Here is a 21,419-nt window from a genome sequence, read left to right as displayed (position 1 = left end):
ATTTGTGTAGGCAGGTTAAAATAAATAAGCGAATAAAATAAGGTGGAAGCCGATAGTGCACGTTTCTTTAAACTCACCAACGCATGTATAGTTACGATCACGATGAATAATTCAACTTTTGTTTGAGTATTTTCAAAGGATGTTTTATTAACTTTTTGTTTTCATGTCAACGAGTATTCCCATATTCATGAGCACATGGTACTCCTGTAAGGGTTAGGCATAGTGTTTGCCATGTATTCACATCAACAGTTTACATTATTGCAGCTACAACAACTTTTTCCATTATACAACGACAGGAAGACTGCTCACTTTTCAACTACATCTTCATAGCGAAGGAATTTTCGGTGAGGAGGCTCTCTTCACAGGGCAACGTGTCTGAATTTAAACCACCATCAGATCCACCACACGACATAACGTGTTGTTTGTTAGTGAAGATTCCCCCACGCCGCAAAAAAGGACAAAATGGCCTGTCATTCACAACATAAAACTATAGTTCAGTCATGTAGACAATGTTCCCAAACGTAGTCCAGGGACTTTCTCAAATTGATGCGCGCGCATTTAAATTACCCGGGAGAGGGTGTCAGGAAGACGAACACTTAATGTTGATGACCATTATTTGTGTGTATATAGGTGTATTTTTTGCCACACAGCATAATGCGTTATTTAGCAGAACCGTTGGGTTTCTTGATTCAACCTTCCGCTGTCATTTTATGCTTGTAAAGAACCCCCCTTTCCCAAAAGAAAAAAATGGCCTTTCATTCACGACACAAAAGTATACATGAAAGAGTTCAAGCATATAGACGTGCCCAGACGTGACGGTAGTGCAGTTACTTCCACATATTGAAGGGCGCGCATTTAAATTACCAAGGAGAGGGTGTTAGGAAGACGAACAATTAATGTTGATGACCATTATTTGTGCATATAGGTGCATTTTTGCTGCATGATACACTATTGTTGCGTTTTAGTCGCTCAGTCTTTACAGAGCAAATTCCTATGCATGAAGGCTAATGGTTTTGCTATCTACTTAATATGAAAGTCAGAAAGCAATCCTCTGAAATGGCCGAGTGGTTTAAGCTCGTGGTTATTAGATCATTAGACAGTGGGTTCGAATCCCAGGGGTGGTTTTTTTATTTTCCCAAAGCTTTCTGCAGGTCAGTAGCTATAAGAGACTTTAATTCACCCCGTCAAATACCAGCAGTACCTTAGCCTAATGGATAAGCTCTGCGGCTGGCACTGTCCGCGAAGTCCAGGTGAGCGCCTTAGTACAGGTTCGAGACGTGTGGCCGACTCGGCGGCCAGGGCTTAGGGGCCTGTCTCGTTTCCTCCCTTGCATGGTCGCTCGAACCCTTTTGGGGGTTAAATGGATGGGCAGGGAGGAAGTGCGTTGGGCCGGGAACCCCGAGATCCCAGAAGAGTCCTATATGGAAGCCGGTAACTGCGATTCCTTGCGAATTTCAGGAGTCCGTGCGCCTGAATGCTTGGTCAACACCGCATAACTTTTGGATTTTTCCCTCACCACATTTTTTTTTTCATTTCCCTGGGCGCAGACACCACAAGGCAATTTTCTAGGTTGAATACAGTGAGCTAAAGGATTGATGCTGATTTTTTTTTTATTTATAATCTTAATTTCTTACATTTTCGACAATAAAACCAATCCCGACCGTGTTTGCGTCGATTTCTTTTATATTTAGTGAATGTTTATCGTTGGTGGTTTAACAGTAACAGATCCAGAGGTGGAACTGTCTGGCGGCATTCTCCTGCTTACTTTGATGGAAAAACACTTTCATTTGTCATAATTACAAATTTCGTTTGCTTTCAACCGCAGATTTATTTGATATTTTCAATACTCACAAAATACTCACAAAAGATATGTCCTTCTAACTTTATCATCGTCGATATAGGACAATAGAATTTAAGGGACCCAGATTTCAACTTTTACTAAAAGAGGGAACAAGCTGAAGTGTTAGGGACACTTTGCTCACTGCGCATGAAATGTTTGTGAATTATCTATGCTGCGCAAAGACAACATTGTAATGATTGGATTTCACCGAACAGAGCGCGCATAATTATAGCATACCCTCAAAATATGTGCGTGCGTGCAATGTGCATAAAACAATGACATCGATGAGCCACAACACATCAATTAAAAAAGCAAGGAACTCCTACAAAACAGTTCTGATTGTACACAAACAATACAAACTTGATATTTATCTTCCTTTTTCTTTTACTTGTACAATTTGTCCAAAATATAGCTTCTTCTATCAACTGCCGGCAGCCATTTTAATTTTCCAAGAACACAATGCACCAGAAAGCACTCGCAAAACGACATGGTATATGCGCATACACAACTATGAACCAGTTCAGACAATTCTGGCCAAATCCTGTTGGGCATCAACCCCGCGGGCCCCTCCCAATAATGGGTGTCAATTCGTGGTCTGCGGTCCAGCTCGGGGTGACAACATTGACCGGGAGATTGGGGGACCTGGGGAGGGTAACTATGTCTAATGATACGAGTCCCCACCATTTTGGCCAGGACTGTAGAACATCACCTGATCTGTGGTATTGACTGTAGATCACGTCTCTAAGTATACTGCGCTCGGAAACTCATGTTCTGCTGATTAGAATTAACCCACTTTCCACGCCGTGATCTTATCTGGAACACAAGTCAAAGGGAACTCATTGTATACTTGTCACTTATCACAGGATTTTATATCACTGTAATAAAATAAAGAGTGGGCTGACATTGAAAATATCTGCCAATGCGACGATACTTCAGTCATGATTCGTTATGATGTGACATGTTGTATAGATGCAGTATACAACGGGACCTTTACCGTCAGGGTTAAGCCATGCCCTTGCGGGTCAAATTCTCGGTCTTGAGAATCAAAACCTTTGCTCCAACACCCCTCCCATTTATTGGTTGTATTCTAGCCTCGGCCCTCAAATTGGACTCAAGGTGCATACTCTGGCTTGTACTCTGACACGTGAAATTATTCAAATATTTATTGACAACCCATCTGCATCTTTTTCCAAGTTACATTTTGGCAATCGGAATGTGACACGTTTTAAATAATGATAGCTACAATCAATTCGTTTTCACTGAAACCTTCAAAATGTACGTTCTGTCTCGGTTAACTTCACTTTCAACTTTTGTTTCAGTATTTTCAAAAGTTGTTTTTTATTGCCTGTTTGTTTTCATGCTATATTCCCATATTCGTAATCACAACTGTGATGCCATCCCAGTTACGGTTAAGGTTAGGGATAGGGATAGTGTTGGGGTTAGGAATAGAAATAAGAGTAGAGATTGGGATACCTGAAGGGTAGGGTTAGGGCCGGATATAGGGCTACAGTTAGAGATTTGGTTAGAGAGGGATGGGGCTAGGGATAGCGTTAGGGGTTACGGTTTGTGTTACGGTTAGGGATGGGGATAGGGTTAGGGTAGAGATAGGGTCAGGGTTAGGGGGTAGCGTCAGGGTTAGGGTAGAGATAGGGTTAGGGATGGGGAAAGGGTTAGGGGTAGAGGTTCTTCCGGGGTTGGTTAGGGTTAGCGTTAGGGATTTGGATAGGGTTAGGGATGGTGATGGAGATAGGGTTAGGGGTTAGGGCTATGGACGGGGATAGTTTAGTGTTAGGGATATGGTAGAGATAGGGTTAGGGTGAGGGGTTATGGTTAGGGTTACGATCAGTGTTGGGGTTAGGGTTAGGGCTAGATATTAGGGTAAGGGTTGTTAGGGTTAGGGGTTAGGGTTAGGCTTAGGGCTAGAGATTTGGATAGCGTTAGGAGTAGTATATTGTGAGCAAAATCATACCGTGTTGAGGTGGTACCGTATTGAGGTGGAGGTGGGATGAGGTGGTACCGTATTGAGGTGGTACCGTATTGAGGTGGAGGTGGGATGAGGTGGTACCGTATTGAGGTGGAGGTGGTACCGTATTGAGGTGGTGTGAGGTGGGAGTGAATTATCATATACCTGATGTGAAACAAAAGAATTGATAAATTATACGTATAATATACGTATAAATTATGCGAATGGCGTCAAGCCGGGACGAAGTCGCGGGTTGAGTGGAGTTCCCGGAGGGACTCCACGCCGAACCACGGAGTGGTGAGGAGGGCTCACCCCACGGTAGTGTTCAACTGGCGTTAGCCAGTTGGGGAACGAGTGACGAAGTCACGAAGTGGACGCGTAAATTTTCAAATCGATAAAATAAATGAATAAAATAAAATTCAAAGCAAAATACCTGTTTCGATTTTCTGTTCAAACTTCTGTCCGAATGGCTTGACTGGACGACCGTATACGGATCCATCGCTGATGCACGATCCTGAGACATGTGCCGACAAGGGTAGTGGAGACAATGGAGTGGGATTAGTGACGTCATGGACAGGCTTGAACAAGATGGATCGGGGATGAATGGCGCCGCGGACAAGTCAAAACAAGTATATTTGTCTTTCACTGATTGGTTGACTGCTGAGTAGCAACGACTTGTTGTGGTAACAAAGAGACCGACTGTATAAAAGTCGGAGCATTTTAATTTCGCGTCACTCTCTGCTAAACCAGAACACGACACGAGCTCCGCTTTACAGCGTCATTTTATCGCCAGTCAGTCTCGCTAACGTAAACTGCAAAACGCGATGGCATCGGAATCTGGAAGTGGTTTTCCTCCACCCTCTCCAACGGTCAATTCGGATGCAGGGCCGTTCGACTCTGTGAAGAAGTTGACTCACGACCAAGTAAAAAGGGGATGGCGAGAGGCTTTCAGTACGACCGAGCAGAAGCCGTACTATTACAACATTTTCACCCGTGAAAGCGTGTGGTCCATTCCTACCGGCTACCCAAAGCAGGAAGAAGAGAGTCAAGTACACTATCGGCCGGAGCCTGACGTGCTAACGGCTGCTATGGCAGAATTGAGCGGTCATCCCCCCTTGAAACTCGCCCAGCCTCCCTTCGTGAAGGGAAAGTCTGCAGCGAAGAGAAAACTGTCGCCAGATGGCAATGAAGAAGGCACCGCCAGCAAGAGGAGGTGTTTCGCCCCAGACCCTAACCAGGAGGAAAATGACAGCAACGCCGTCAGGTTCCACATTGGAGGTGAGCGTTATGCTTTTGTCAAGCGTTTCATGGACCGTGTTTACGTTAACATCAGAGAATACTACTACAACGAAAACAAGACTAAGCTGTTGGCCGGAAAAAAGGGGTTGAATTTGTCGGCCGAAGAATGGAAGAATCTGCACGCCCAGGGCGCAGATGTCACCGAGGCTGTGGCAAAGCTCACCCAGCAACTTTAACTCAAACCTTAATGTTTTCTACTCTTCGCTGTTTGCAGATGTTTTGGTCGATGATGTCCCAACACAGAGAGCACTGGCGACAAGACTGACCAAGCGAATTCTGACCAAAGTCATCACGGACGAGATCTTCCGTCTGGTCTACCGGGCGCAAGAACAGTTACGCTGCGAGGGATGCGAGGAGGATTGGACGAGCCAATGGGACCATGAGTGTCTATTCTTCGGCGTTAACCCCGAGTGTCGTCTGCAAGACTTTGTGCCCGACTACCTCGAGGAGGCGATGCGGTCGCTGGACACTAACCGGGTGCTTTCGATATTTCAAGCCGTCACCTCTTCACTGGGTGCTGATTCATTTATCGCTGATGGAGCGGACTTGAACAACGAACTGAACGCTATGATAGAAAACACTCTGAACGATTGGAGAGCCGTTCCAGAAGATGTTAGCATTTCATTCTACTCACCCTTTTTTGACAAAACATCTGATCTCATACAGTGCATAGTGGACAGCATTTAGATTACAACCGAGAAATGCGTGTTAGTCTTAATTTTGTAGCGTAATATTTCATTTATTTTTTTTATTGTTTGTATTTTAATTTGGATTTCGTTAATACATGTTTGTTTTTCTGGTTAATTGTTTTTTTTTTTTTTTTTAATGTAACGACTACATTAATAACTGAATAACGACTTTTTTGGGGGGTTTGTTGTTGTTTTGTAACGTGATGTGAATTAAATACATGGGAGTGCATAATGTTGTCATCAATAAATTGAGTATTATACTTTGGCAGAAAAAAAAAATTGACTGTTTTCTGCGTCATGACTCTGGGCAGTGGTTTTAGGGGAAGGGAAATTAGACACATTAATAAAAGACGACACGGGGTGCCTTAAACCAACCGGGACTCACCAGAACATCCCTTATGTGGTCAACGGGCGATATACATTTTTTGTTTATTTTATTTCTAACAAACCAGCGTACAAGATGATACCATAGAAAGGGCGTCTTAAATTATAAAAACAAAAAAAAAAAACAGAGTAAATATTAATTAAGGTACAGTCAGAAATGAAATAAAACAGAAAAAAAAAATTGGTATACTAACTGAATTGAAATAACAAACTTAAACATTAAACGGACAACTCTAATTATTTTAACTAAATTGAAATAACACAAAGTGCATTTATCAGAAAATTGTGTTCAGAAGAGCTAAATACACTAGCCTGACAAAGCTCTGGCTATTTGGCCCGCTAAAAACTGTTTGTCAAATACCGATGTCTCTAATTGGGGAAAGTGTCTTCTGATGAAATCATTGACGAGAACATCGTTATCTCTTTTGTCTGAAGAAAACAAATTTACAATCTTGGTCATTGTTAATCCCCGGCAACGCTGCAGTAGAAAGAAAATGCAGTACTGTCCACATACGGCCGACCAGGGACCTTGCAGAGGACGACGGTTGTGGTAAGTCCGCCGGGTATTCTTCTTGAGAAACGTCTTGATCTCCGGTAACTTCACTGGCTGTCCGTAGGAGTCGAAGTACTCGCCCTCGCCATCTCGTGTGATGTAAATAGCCACCCAGTGTTCACCCGGTAGTGTGGATGGGTCCGTGTTTACAACAAAGGCACTCGGACGAGGGGCGTAACGTTTAGGAAGTTGATCGCAGGCGTAGACTCCTCGGAAGTCATGTTTGGTGAAGCGATCCTTTTTCAAAATGCTGTCGATATGATGCGTGTCCATGATCGATAGTGATAGTCGATTTAGCCGCTGTAATCGAAGATGATGTTGCGAGCCTGGTCAACTTCAATGATGTTATTGAATTCGGCATAGATGATCAGGTTGATCGTTTCCTCCAGTGGTCGGGCAAAGTGAACGTCCAGTCTCAGGTTGCCACGCTTCACCAGATTGAAGTGACCGCCAGCGGACAAGTCCGGACTCAGATCAAACGCAAACAGCGCGTACCCCGCGGCGTAGTCATCACGAGTAATGATGTTGCCGTCGTCCTGGTACATTTTATCTGTCCCGGAGAACAGGGTCTGGTAGGCTCTGATGTAGTTTTTGGCCGGTCCGTCAAATTTAGGTTGGAGTGGGGAATAGGGTATTTGTTCCCCATCGACGTGCACCGTTAAAAAGTTGATATCCATGTGTTGGAAATTGAAGGGATTTTTTCCGTATCGACCATTGAACGCCTCGTTGGTCACGCATCCCACCACTATACGGTTCGGTAGTTGTCCGAGAAACACGTGATCTTGGGTGAGTGTCAAGTTGCCGCGGGGCACGGACACCATCTTGCAAATATTCCGCTTGATGGGGTATTTGGCTGTGCCTTTCTCCAGGGCTTTCATGTGACCGAGCATGACGGCGGAACTCACTTTGACTTTTCGGATAAACAGGGAGGCGTCTAGGATGACCACTTTGTAATTAGGGTTGGGTACAGAGGCCATGAGGCAGAACGCGTTGCTGCTGCGAATGAGCTTCAGTTTCACGTCCACGCCGTTCAGCATGTGTCTGTCCTGAAAGAAAATATCGCTGTGAATGGGGCCGATCAGGTCCACCACTTTGCTGTTTTTGGTGTACTCATGTCTCCTTTTCAGGCCCTGATTGACGGCATCATCGTCCCCTGCGGGGTCGGCATTGTCCATCTTGCCGGCGGTGTCCTTGTAAAACAATGCAGAAGTAAGTTGGGATATCATGGCATCAGTACCGTAGGTGAGGATGGTCTCCAGCAAGGCGCGGTAGGGGTAAGTAGGTGTGGAGGGTGAGATGAGGCGTTCGTTCAAACTGACGTCAATCTGGCTGAATAGGGACTGTAAGAATAAATTGACGGGGCCCACGTGATCATTCTCTGTTAAATTGGAACCGTCCGCCTTGGTTATTTTGGCTTTGACGTAAAGCTGACTTTGGTTGAGATCCATGTACTCATCTCCTGATCCCGGCACGAAAAACTCGATGGGTCCTCCATCGGAGATGGTAGAAATGGGGTGGAATTCTTCCCACTGTCCCTTGACGATACTGGTCTGAGTGGGTGGTACAGAAAACAAGTCCAGTTCGGATTTGGTGCACTCGCACGAATTATCGTGTAGGAGCGACATGATGAGAATCGGGGAAGCTAAAAGGTGTGCAGAGCTTAGTCGAAGATGTCGTGAGATCTTCTCGCTCTCTTGCGGGACGAGGTACTGGCGTGTCTGCCGTTTGCTTTCCTTTTTATACCGCGCCGCGGGGCTCCCGTAACTCTAGTCTCCACACTGCGAAGGGCCGTGTTTGCCAGGTTGCGCCCGGCGTGGCGGAGTCGGTTTTTAGCTGACGTCTTAATATTTTTGCCTTCTAGCGCATCTTGCGCGATGCCTACACCCGTACGGATCGCTTCCCGACCCAGTGTTTTAGCTCCCTGTTTGAGCAGGGGCATGGCAGAGCGGAACAGTCCACCCAGAATTCCTCCAAGTCCATAGCCTCTCTGATTTCTCGGTCCAGTGAACACAGGGTGACCGCGCCCCACTTGGCTGATGTAATAATCTTCGTAATGCTTGCTACTGCTGGGTAGATAACTGCTCCTCATGGTGTTCAGTTGAAGTAAGACGAGCGCTTCCTTCTAAAGTGAAGTTTCACGATGACTCTCCCGCTCACAAATGGAATGGGCTGTCCTGTACTATCCCTTATATCTATTTCAATCATGTGAACCAACTTGTGTTTCAGGGGCATGTAGTGGGGACTGTCGTAGATTTTGGTCACTGTTTCACCGTACTGACCGTCCACATTTACAATGCGCAGTAAGGGCGCCCGGGTGTCTCCCACGGTGTGGTACTCGACAATATTAGTGTAAATAAAAAGTGAGTAGAATGGCTGCATATCCACCACTCTGGTGCTCTTCGCGGTCCCGACTACGACCGCACCGTCATCAAAGCCGAGCAGGTTTGCCAGAGGACCCAGTAGTTTAATTGCCACTCTGTTGTTTGTCTTGATGATGACTTTTTGAATAAACTTATTGTACTTGAATCGGACGAGCCCGCCGTGCTCGATGGGAGGTTCGAAATTCCTCAACAATTCTTCAGATGTCGGGTAATATCCCTCTGCTATGTGGTGAAAGTGAAATCTGGAGTCTTCCGATCCGGCCGAACAAGCCAAAAGATTCCCTTCAATCACGTTCAACCAGCGATGCGGATAGGTCACTTCGGCCAAGGCCACTTCCCAGTCTCCTTCGAAAGAAAGGGGTGTAGGTAAATTCACGTAAAAATGGCTAAGCGTGTTGTTGGGATGTGTGTCCATGGAACTGTTACTAGGGAGCGTGACGTAGAATGAGTCCGCCATGGTGAAGGTTGGTTCGGTACTGTGAGAACCACCACTGACATCTGCAAGTTTTTATAACCTGCGCAGACTCGTCACCCAGCTGTTAAATTTGTCGGGGTAGCCGACCCACTTGACAAAATACTCTGTTTTCCCCCCCTTTTTTCCGCTTGCGTAACACTTTCTCCACCTGATACAGATCGTCCGATTTCACGACCCGTTGGAGCTCCTGTTCGTAGAAGGTCCCTTCCAATTCTTCCCCATCATAGTCCTTCAACTTGTACACGGGTGGGCGCCGTGGGATTTGCGCGCTGATCGTAAACAGTTCGGTGGTCCAGCTTGGGAGATATCCTTTTCTGAACGGTCTGGTCGCCATACTGATGCGCACCGTGTCTCCCACAGCAAATTTGAAAATGGTTGATTGTACTGAAGGATCGTGTACAAATTTGTCCATACAGTTTCGGCGTTTTGAATATTTACCGAAGCCGGAGCGGCCTTGATACTTCTGTGATACGCGTTATTGTACGCAGACATCAATTTTGGTAAAACCTTGATGTACGCCCGACTGTTGGTGGCCGTGAAATACTTGTACATTTTTGTCTTGAGCGTCCTGTTGAATCGCTCCACCACACTGGCTTTTGTTTCGTTCTGCGTGGTGAAAAATTTGATGTTTCTTTTCTTGAGAAAGGACTGAAATTGTCGGTTGAGAAACTCAGTTCCTTTGTCGGTCTGCAGCATTTGGGGTTTCCGCCCACTTTTAAAGATTGTCTTGAAACACGCAATTAGGGCACTGCCGGTCTTAGTTTTGAGCGGGACGACCCAGGCATATTTTGACAAGATGTCGATACACGTCAGGAGATAGTTGTAATTTGCATTAAATCGACTGAGCGACCTCATATCTACCAGATCTGCCTGCCATTGGTGGTCGATACCACCCACCACAACCCTGTTCCGCTGAAAGTGTCTACGAATGGGTTTGTGTAGCGTATACGTGGGTTGTTCACTCAGCCAGGTTTTAATTTGTTTCCGGTCGATGTCCACGTTGTCTTTTCGAGCAGCACGGTAAACAGCCTCCACACCACCAAAACCGGCTGGATTTTGGGGATCGTAATACACTCGTTTCAGAAACGTCTCGTTCCGTGCCATCCTGGAAATCTGAGTTCTGGATTATGACTTTACTACGACAGCAGAGACACACGCAGCGCATTTTTTGAGCCAGTTGATGGAAACCGCAGCCCGGTTTCGGCCGACAGCACTCCATGGTGGGCCAGTGTTAAATGATGGTACTGGCGCTGATGATCAGATTAATAAGGAGTCCATTTAGGCTTTAAGCGCGCCGATGTTCTCGTACCGGCTGCTGTTTTTCCTCTCCTCTTTCTGGGTTTGGGAGTTGACTTGAGGTGTGGCGCTTCGGCAAACAAACGAGAAAGGTGGAAAGACTCCTCTTCTTCCGGTTCTTCTCTCAGGTGCACCTTGACCTTAGAGGAATCATCAAAACTACCTTTTCCCTCCAATTTTGGCGGCTCGTCTCCTCCCAGCGCCTTCGGCTCCAGCCTGGTGGGTTGATCATTGTCCTTCTTGGTCTCCAAAGTCATGGTCAGTGGTGCCATTCTTTGTTTGTTTAGGTTGATGTAGCGTTGCAGTGTCTGGTGATAAAGCTTAATTTTATCTTCGTCTGAAATATTTTGCCGCTCTAAGAGATCCCTCATCTCAGCATCCAAGCTATGCACCACGCGTGTCGTTGGCGTTTGTTCCAATCGTCTCGCTGACTGTAATTTTGCCAGCGTTTCTTGAGGCACGAGAATCATTTTCTTGGTGTGCTCCATGTTTATTTAAAAAGTAATCCGCCGAGGGCACTCAGTACTGGAGTGAGTAAAGCTCCGAGGAAACCTCCCTTTTGACGTAAAAGTTTCTTTTTCTTTAGAGCAGGAGTTTTTTTGTTGCTGAGCGCACGCAAGTGACGTTTGTATTTCAGTAATTTCTTCTTTTCCGATGGTTTCAGAGGTACGTTACCATTAAGGACGTTGAGGGCGCACTCACATAAACAGGCTATCAGTTCTTTGTTGGCTCCTTGGATCACTCCCTGTCTCTGCTTGTCGCTCCCCCTGGCCAGCACGTGGAGGTAGGGAGCGTTGTGCTGCAGTCGCCTCGTCATCTTCAAATGATTGATGTCCGTTGCAAACCCTATCATTTATACCTTGGCGACGTAAACAACCGGGTATTCGCCGGGAAAAATGTTGGTTCTGAGTCTCAGGTTTTCTGGAGTGTCGGGTTTTAAATCGACGAAAAGATAACCATAGGGTGCGGCAGTTGCATCTCGATAAGCCTCCATCATGTATTTGGGTTTACTCGGGTACATCTGTCTCGCTAAATGTGTAATCTGCGATGCATCTCTTGGATTCTTAAAAAGGACCATGTAATGAGCGTTTAAACTTATAGTTCGCATTTCTTTTCCCTTGTAAAATAAATTTTGTAAAATGAGAATAACCGACAGGTTTCTGTGATGGCTTCCCTTGGTAAAAAGCTCGGTGACCTTTGCGTTGTTGCCGCTTTCTGACATGAGATCATCGATTACAACCAAGTTTCTTTGACTTCGGTCCAGGGAATGAAGTAGATCATCGGGAAAGCCCTCCACAAATCGAATTTGAGGCACCAGACTAGCCAGATGGTCATAAGCATCTTGATATTCCCCGTAACACCAGATAATATTGTCAAGAGCCGGTTTGATGAGTGTATTTCCATCAGCAAGTATGAGTCGTTTCACAAACTGGGTTTTCCCGCTCCCCGTAGGACCAGCAATGACGGAAGTAAAGGGATGTTTAAGTCTCGCGTCCATCTGAACAAATGAACCCTTTTAAAGTAATGCGGTAGATTTTAAAGGTATCCAATCTTCATTCCCCCCCCCTCCCCTTTTTTTTTATTTTTTATTGCCGCCCCTGTCCCAATGTTGCCTCTATTTTTTTTTTACATCATTTTATTTTTATTTATTTTTTTTTTTGATTTAACCTTATTCTATTTTATAATTATTGTTATTATTGTTGTTTCCTAAAGTTTCAAACTACTTAAAGAAAGAAATTTTCTTTTCTTCTTGTTTCGATCATATTTTATTCTTAAAAAAGACTGTCTTTCTTTACGCTGAGGAAAATCAAATCAAATTAAGACTTAAACAGAAACAAGGAGAACTTAGATATTACAAATTAAAATTCAAACAGAAACAACAAGAATTACAAAAAGGCAAAATTCAACGCAAATAAGCACCTTTGGAAATTTGTTTTGAAACGACAAGAATTTAGAAAATTACAAATTTAACGCAAATAAGCACCTTTGGAAATTTGTCTTGAATCGACAAGAATTTAGAAATGATGGCAAACATCCAACTTTGGAAACTGTAAATCGAGGGAAACATCCACCTGATATTATAGCGTTCAAGGTTATTTCAATGATTGTATACTTGCAGAGTTTCCATTGCACTTGCGTATTTTTACAGTTTTGCGTGTGTTTTCATTTGTTTTGTTGGTTTCATTTTGGTTGTGGCCCTTTTAGAGTTCCAATGTCCTAGAGGTCCAAGTATGTTGTTGTTACTCCATCCGGTGCCACCTTCCTCTTGGGATAGAGGTAAGTGAACGCAGTCTTCACCTGCTGGTAGGTGTGCATGCCGTCCTCCCGCATCCGGAAGCCGCGGTTGACCCCTTCCCCGGCTTGCTGTGTCTGAAGCGTATCCAAGTATCGCCGCTTGCTGATGTTGTTGGTCCTTTTGTTGATCCCCTTGCAGCTTACCTCATCTTGGTCACCGAAGCAGTAATACGTTTTGCTGCAAAGGGCGACGATGCCGTCCCCCTCCCATTCGACTTTGAAGAGGCCAGGTGTGCGCTTGTCGAAGGCACGATGGGTAGGGGTGTCGTTGCGGGGAAACCAGGATGACTTCTCACGCTGAAACTGGTCCCGCAGATGTGGCTTGATGATGTCCTCCAATCTCTGCGCCGAAATGGCCATGTACGCAGAATCAGTGTCCATTTCGCAGAGCTGAAAATCTGCGGGATCAATGAACTTCAGGAGAAAGTCAAAGTAAAATTGGAGCATACGCAGTTTGGCATATTGGTAGACGAAGAAACCAATTTGCAACGGGAGACCCAGGCGGATGGCTTTTTTGTTGAGCTCCACCTCATATAGTTTCTCGTCCAGTGTATGGAGGGCACGGGAATTGGGCAGGTTGATGAGACGAGATGCTGCTTCATCGCTGTGTGCAACTTGAACTTGCAGGTGTTTCTCCTGGTTGGTCACCGTCTTGCCATAGGCGGAATTCCCCAGGAGCTTCATGGTGTCTGCGATGATTCCTTTAGACGGGTCGACGTCACCGTCCCTCCTGGCGTTGCTGACCGCCTCCCCGAAGGGTTGAAAACACGCTGCCTGCCCATACTGAATGAACTGGTAGATATGTGTAACGTGAAGACCATGTTGTATGTACCACCGTAACAGCGGAGAGGCTAGTAGAATACGGCGACCAAACATACTACCGATGAGGCTGCGGCGAGGTGACTTCATCAGACCTTCCCTCTCTGCATACTCCCGCATATGGTCCCCAATGTCCTCGCGGCTAATCTCGACGTTCTTGAAGATGGGCGGCATTTCTGCAAACGTCTCGCGAAGTTGGGCGGGTACCTCGATATCGCACTCCACCAGGCCGAAGAGCTCTTCGTTGACGACTGCATCCAGGATGCCACGCTGGTTGAGTGTCTTATGCTGGTGAGGCAGTCTTCTGGAACGGACAAAGTCAGCGGCGTTGGCATCTTCCTGTTGCAAGCGAGTCCATTCACATTCCCACATCTCGACCAGACTATGACCCTGGGCCCGGATGTAGGTGGATATCTCCTCAGTCTGTCGCCTCAGTTCAGCACGCGGCAGGTTCTTCACAGGGTTGAATTCTTGGGGATTCAGATGACAGCGATGCCCGTGCCAGAAACAGCCATGGAACTGGTAAACGGTATTGTTCTCTTTACAGAAGCCGTCTACTGGAATTGCCCTCGACCCCACTCGCTTTTCACCGCGGTTGAGTTGATGGCGAATGAAGCGCGGAGTCAAAGTTCGGGACATTGCTGGCGACACTGACACTAAGCAATTCGTGGCGATTGCACCATGTAAGTTTTTCCTGGCCGCCATTTTGATCCACGTTGTCGAAGTAGCATTCGTAGTCGTAGGTCGCCCTGTAGGGGTAATATTTTAAGTTCTCTTCGACGTCGATGCCTGCTTCCTCCAGCTTATCAAAAATTGTATCCGGTAGGTTGTACACACCGCCGGGGAATCTGTGTTTTACATTAACATTACATGTGGGTACATGACGTTGAAGGTTGGATGATCTGTTGAAAATCATTCTGCATTTTTCACACTCGTACGTTTGACTGAATTTATTTAAGTCAAAAATGTACGAAAAATGTTCTTGGAACAGATGCAGGTGGAGGTTGGCGGCATATCGTCGATGAGAGCGGCGGATGAGGTGTACCCTGGTCTGTTGGCGGTCGTCACCATTGTCCACCTGCGTCAAGCTGTAGACCTGAATTGTGACTTCGAAGATTCGCTCGGCTTCACTTAGGTCTTCCATTGTAACACCCCGGCTGATTTGTCTCCCCGTAGATCGCTGGAAAGTTTCGGCAAGATCCTGGGTTGTCCTCTCCAACCCCCTCAGAGGCGCCCCTCGGTTCAGCGCCAGACACCGGAAAAAGCAAAGATTATCGTTGTATCTTTGCCAATTGTTTGGATTGTGTGTAAGATTATGGAGACCTCTATTGTTCTTGACAAAGTCAGGTAGGCTTTGCGGTGGAGCTCCAATGTAGAACTGCGGCATTTTGTTCACATAGACGGCAAGATTGGTCAGCACCACGACCGTCCATTTTGTGTCTGGGCGTTGCTGCCGGGCATATTCCACAACATCCAATGCTTCCAGAGCCTCGATCAAACTGTCCATATCTCCCTGGCTGCCGATGGTAAATGGAATAGAAAACAGTTTCGCATTGTTATGAGACGGGTGGAAATACCGCAGCTCACCAGTTTCGTTGTGCCGCAAGATGAATCCACATGAAAGGTTGACCTTCACTCGGCATGTCAGTTTCTTAAATATTCCATTCATGATCCGCATGAATGAAGCCTCAGGGCGATCCATTCGTATATTATAAATGTCCTGAATCACCCGACCGATTCGATGATGGGTCCGGATAGCGGCCCAATTGTTTCTGTACACACGGCCGACTTCGTCGTCGTCTACTTCCATTTCTGCGGGGAACTCCTCGGGGTCATCTCGAAGGGGGTCGGGGGCATGACGCACAAACAGGCGAATATTGGTGAGGGCAACCAGCGACCAGTCTTTAAAATGTCCACGAACAAAGTCGGCAATGACTTCATCCTCAAACTGTTCCAGGAAGTGACTGTCAAAAGACACCGGTGTTGGAAAAAATCTGACTGAGTCTGCATCGAAGAAACGGAGCTCCCCCGTCTCATCATGGCGCACAATAGCTCCAAACGAGACGTTGATCAACTGCTCGTGGTCTGTCAGATTACTGAGTATTTTCTGGGCAGTGTTTCTGTGGTTTTTAGATGACTGCACGACACGAATGTTGTAAATGTCCTCTACTGGATGACCCGTAACCTGGAAGGCACGAATACTCTCCCAGTTGTCCCGAATAATGTCAGTTAGGCCCAAGTCATCCTCGTCACCCTCTGGGTAAACCAAAGAATCTTCCTCAAATCGATCATCGATGGGTTGTGGGGAGGGCTGAGTCGGTCTCTGGCCGGTGTGTACTCTGGCGTAGTGGCGATGCATCGATTCAATGAGAGGAAAAGCTTTACCGCAACCGGGGCATTTGCGAGGATTGTCACTGGTGGGGGCTGGGGCTGGGGCTGTGGCGGGCGGAGGAGCTGTCATACTCTGCTGATTGCTATTGGCGATGGGATGAGCAGGGGCGAGCGTGGCTGGGTCGGGCCAATGGCTGCATCCAGGCTGGTCGTCCGGCTGATGATGAGCACCATCTGTAGGCTGGACTGGGGGTTCTGGTCTTGAAGTACCGCTGCGATTGTGCGGTGCAGTAGTAGCTGATGATGTTGGCCTTGCAGGATCGGTGCGCTGCTGGTGTTGAGAACACCTATGGCGTTTCATGTTGTCGGTGCGCCGGAATGATGCACCGCACTCTGGGCAGGATACAGATTTGACTGTGGTGTGGGTGGTCTTGTGTCGTCGCAGGGCATCTCTGCGAGTGAATGTTTTATTGCAGACTAAACATTCGTGCACACCTAGAACTCTCTTCATCTTCTTGCGCTTCGACGGAACTTCAAAAGGAGTCTATAAAACAAACAGTACAAGATACAATGAAATATTAAAAGGATATTACGTGGTAGATAGAGCAGATGTGATTGCGACTAAGATCAAACGGGTTGTGAGGGACACATGCCAGTGCTTAACCGACAGTGTATGAGCGGCCGTAGGTTTTCATTCGTGTACCGACAAATAAACGATCAAAAAGACAACGACGGAGTGTCGGCATGTCCAGACTTGTCTTAAGCGCTTTATCGCTGGACAATAATAACAGGCATGACGTCATGAATAAGCGTGGACAAGTTATCGCATGTATATGCACGAATAAACAAGTGGGGGAATTGGGAAAATGTTTACATACCTCTTCGACTCCGTTGTCTAATTCAGGAGCTGCGCAAATCGGTCTCAGAGGAGGAAAATCATCAGGATTGTACACGAATTCACCATCCTGTTCGAACAGAACCAAACATTACATTTAGTTTACAATTACAATACAACACCCATGGGGGGGGATATTTTATTTTATTTATTTATTATTATTATTTTTTTTTTCTTTCAAAATATAGCAAGAAAGCTAATAAAGTTAAAATCGAAATTGTTTTTATGTCTACCTTTGCATACATCTCGTCGGCGATGCGCTGAATCTCCTCCAGCTGACTATTGGTGTAGTCGGGACTCTCCCATGGAGTTAAAATCGAAATTGTTTTTATGTCTACCTTTGCATACATCTCGTCGGCGATGCGCTGAATCTCCTCCAGCTGACTATTGGTGTAGTCGGGACTCTCCCACGGCTGAGACATAACTATAGTTATTAACGTTGGTAGAACAAGGCTGCAAAAAAGTTGACTCGGAAGGGATGACAGATGACTCTCGGAGATCGGATTTGAACTGGATCGTGCGTTACATCCATGTTATATCCTCACCAGAGGAGGACCATGTTTGGGGAAATACCTGGCAACGACAATCAACAATCTTTTTAGACGCGGACTTTGGGGCCAAGATGCGCAAGAAGTGATGTTTGTTGTGAAAGTCTCTCTGGCAACCACGGATTTGCGAGGCGAACTCAGCTCCTTACTCTTCGTACTTCAACAAAACGCTGAGTGACTGACAGCCGGCCCATAGAAATTGAGACCTGCATCATCTTGTTGAATGCGGATTGGGGAAATACCTTGGCAACGACAATCAACAATCTTTTTAGACGCGGACTTTGGGGCCAAGATGCGCAAGAAGTGATGTTTGTTGTGAAAGTCTCTCTGGCAACCACGGATTTGCGAGGCGAACTCAGCTCCTTACTCTTCGTACTTCAACAAAACGCTGAGTGACTGACAGCCGGCCCATAGAAATTGAGACCTGCATCATCTTGTTGAATGCGGATTGGGGAAATACCTTGGCAACGACAATCAACAATCTTTTTAGACGCGGACTTTGGGGCCAAGATGCGCAAGAAGTGATGTTTGTTGTGAAAGTCTCTCTGGCAACCACGGATTTGCGAGGCGAACTCAGCTCCTTACTCTTCGTACTTCAACAAAACGCTGAGTGACTGACAGCCGGCCCATAGAAATTGAGACCTGCATCATCTTGTTGAATGCGGATGTTGCTTAAAAGATGTTTACTGTAGGTGATATTTGTTGTGCAAGTCCCTCTGGCAACCATGTATCCTGCTTGGAGTCCCTCCGGGAACTCCACTCAACCCGCGACTTCGTCCCGGCTTGACGCCATTCGCATAATTTATATGGATCCGTATACGGTCGTCCAGTCAAGCCATTCGGACAGAAGTTTGAACAGAAAATCGAAACAGGTATTTTGCTTTGAATTTTATTTTATTCATTTATTTTATCGATTTGAAAATTTACGCGTCCACTTCGTGACTTCGTCACTCGTTCCCCAACTGGCTAACGCCAGTTGAACACTACCGTGGGGTGAGCCCTCCTCACCACTCCGTGGTTCGGCGTGGAGTCCCTCCGGGAACTCCACTCAACCCGCGACTTCGTCCCGGCTTGACGCCATTCGCATAATTTATACGTATATTATACGTATAATTTATCAATTCTTTTGTTTCACATCAGGTATATGATAATTCACTCCCACCTCACACCACCTCAATACGGTACCACCTCAATACGGTACCACCTCATCCCACCTCCACCTCAATACGGTACCACCTCAACACGGTACCACCTCATCCCACCTCCACCTCAATACGGTACCACCTCAATACGGTACCACCTCATCCCACCTCCACCTCAATACGGTACCACCTCAACACGGTATGATTTTGCTCACAATATACTACTGTTAGGGTTACGGGCTAGAGATAGAGATAAGGGTTAGGGTTAGGGCTAGAGATTTGGATAGCGTTAGGGTTACGGGTTAGAGTTAGAGATTAGGGTTAGGGTTGTTAGGATCAGGGTGACTGATGGTGATAGGGTTAGGGATTGAGATAGGGTTAGGGATTTTGATTGGGTTAGGGGGTGGATGAGGGTTAGCGTTAGGGATTTGGATAGGGTTAGGGATGGTGATAGGGATAGGGTTAGGGGTTAAGGTGAGGGACAGGGATAGGTTAGTGCTAGGGAAGAGAAAGGGTTAGGGTGAGGGGTTACGGTCAGGGGTAGGGATAGGGTTAGGGCTACGGTTAGTGTTGGGCTTAGGGTAAGGGCTAGATATTTGGATAGCGTTAGGGATAGGGTTAGGGTTAGAAATTAGGGTTAGGGTTGTCAGGGGTTAGGGTTAAGGTTAGGGTTAGAGATTTGGATAGGGTTAGGGTTACGGGTTAGAGATTAAGGTTAGGGTTTTAGGGTTAGGGTGAGTGATGGGGATAGGGTTAGGGATAGGGTCAGGGTTATTATTGGGATTGGGCAACGGTGGGGATAGGGTTAGGGATTGGGATAGGATGGGGATAGGGTTAGGGACTGGGATAGGGTCAAGGTTATTGTTGGGATTGGGTAAGGGTGGGGAAAGGGTTTGGGATTGGGTAAGGATGGGGATAGGGTTAGGGATTGGGATTGGGTTAGGGTGGGGATAGGGTTAGGGGTGAGGTACTTTTATGGGTCGGTCAGGGTTAGGGTTAGCGTTAGGGATAGGGTTTGGGGTTGGGGTGAGGGACGGGGATAGGTTAGTGTTAGGGTAGAGATAGGGTTAGGGTAAGGGGTTACGGTCAAGGATGTGGATAGGGTTATGGCTACGGTTAGTGTTGTGCTTTGGGTAAGGGTTAGAGATTTGGATAGCGTTAGGGGTAGGGTTAGGGTTACGGGTTAAGGTTAGAAATTAGGGTTAGGGATAGAAATTAGGGTTAGGGATAGAAATTAGAGTTAGGGTTGTTAGGGGTTAGGGTTAGGGTTGTTAGGGTTAGGGTTGTTAGGGTTAGGGTTGTTAGGGTTAGGGATAGAAATTAGGGTTAGGGATAGAAATTAGGGTTAGGGATAGAAATTAGGGTTAGGGTTGTTAGGGTTTGGGGTTAGGGTTAGGGCTAGAGATTTTGGATAGCGTTAGATTTAGGGTTAGGGGTTACGGTTAGGGTAAGGGATAGGGTTAGGGCTAGAGATTTGGATAGCGTTAGGGCTAGGGTTAGAGATTTAGGGGGTTAGGGTTAGAGTTAGGACTAGAGATTTGGATATAGTTAGGGTTACGGGTTACAGTTAGAGATGAGGGTTAGGGTTTTTAGGGTTAGGGTTAGAAATTAGAGTTAGGGTTGTTAGGATTAGGGGTTAGGGTTAGGGCTAGAGATTTGGATAGTGTTAGGGACAGGGTTAGGGTTAGAAATTAGGGTTAGGGTTGTAAGGGTTAGGGTTAGGGATAGGGTTATGGTTTAGGGTTAGAAATTAGGGTTAGGGTTGTTAGGGTTAGGGGTTAGGGTTAGGGATAGGGTTAGGGCTAGAGATTTGGATAGCGCTATGGTTAAGGTTAGAGTTAGAGATTAGGGTTAGGGTAAGAGATTTGGGGGGTTAGGGTTAGGGTTTGAGTTGGGGCTAGAGATTTGGGGGGTTAGGGTTAGGGTTAGAGTTAGGGCTAGAGATTTGGATAGCGTTAGGGTTAGGGTACGGGTTACAGTTAGAGATGAGGGTTAGGGTTTTTAGGGTTAGGGTAGAGATACGGTTAGGGGTTACGGTCAGGGGTAGGGATAGGGTTACGGTTGGAAATTAGGGTTAGGGATAGAAATTAGGGTTAGGGTTGTTAGGGTTAGGGTTGTTAGGGTTAGGGATAGAAATTAGGGTTAGGGATAGAAATTAGGGTTAGGGTTGTTAGGGTTAGGGTTAGGGATAGGGTTAGGGCTAGAGATTTTGGATAGCGTTAGATTTAGGGTTAGGGGTTACGGTTAGGGTAAGGGATAGGGTTAGGCCTAGAGATTTGGATAGCGTTAGGGCTAGGGTTAGAGTTAGAGATTAGGGTTAGGGCTAGAGATTTGGGGGGTTAGGGTAAGAGTTAGGGCTAGAGATTTTGGGGTTAGGGTTAGAGTTAGGGCTAGAGATTTGGATATAGTTAGGGTTAGGGTTACGGGTTACAGTTAGAGATGAGAGTTAGGGTTTTTAGGGTTAGGGTTAGAAATTAGGGTTAGGGTGGTTAGGATTAGGGGTTAGGGT

General features: G+C 46.2%; 3 protein-coding genes across 3 annotated transcripts; 1 reads left to right on the top strand and 2 right to left on the bottom strand.

Moving 5' to 3' along the window:
- The first annotated feature begins 4,138 nt into the window (after window positions 1–4,138).
- Window positions 4,139–6,327, top strand: LOC147798294 (uncharacterized). Its single transcript, XM_087140307.1, has 2 exons — window positions 4,139–5,081; window positions 5,317–6,327. The coding sequence occupies exons 1-2, from the start codon at window positions 4,628–4,630 to the stop codon at window positions 5,787–5,789; spliced, it is 927 nt and encodes a 308-aa protein (XP_086996433.1). The 5' UTR covers window positions 4,139–4,627; the 3' UTR covers window positions 5,790–6,327.
- A 694-nt stretch (window positions 6,328–7,021) lies between these two features.
- On the bottom strand, window positions 7,022–8,353 carry LOC147798293 (uncharacterized protein F54H12.2-like). Its single transcript, XM_087139955.1, has one exon. The coding sequence runs from the start codon at window positions 8,351–8,353 to the stop codon at window positions 7,022–7,024; it is 1,332 nt and encodes a 443-aa protein (XP_086996081.1).
- A 4,145-nt stretch (window positions 8,354–12,498) lies between these two features.
- On the bottom strand, window positions 12,499–17,836 carry LOC147798292 (uncharacterized). The gene is given in 4 exon segments (XM_087140311.1): window positions 12,499–14,611; window positions 14,613–16,869; window positions 17,204–17,290; window positions 17,454–17,836. Coding segments are annotated over 4 exon segments (4,047 nt in total). The 5' UTR covers window positions 17,643–17,836; the 3' UTR covers window positions 12,499–13,097.
- Window positions 17,837–21,419: the final 3,583 nt, after the last annotated feature.

Source organism: Acanthaster planci, linkage group LG08 (genome assembly GCF_054643075.1).
Source record: "Acanthaster planci isolate LZ-2023a linkage group LG08, COTS_SCS, whole genome shotgun sequence".
Classification (NCBI taxonomy): domain Eukaryota; kingdom Metazoa; phylum Echinodermata; class Asteroidea; order Valvatida; family Acanthasteridae; genus Acanthaster; species Acanthaster planci.
Note: the sequence above shows the minus strand (reverse complement) of the source record. Positions and strands in the feature narration are given on the sequence as shown.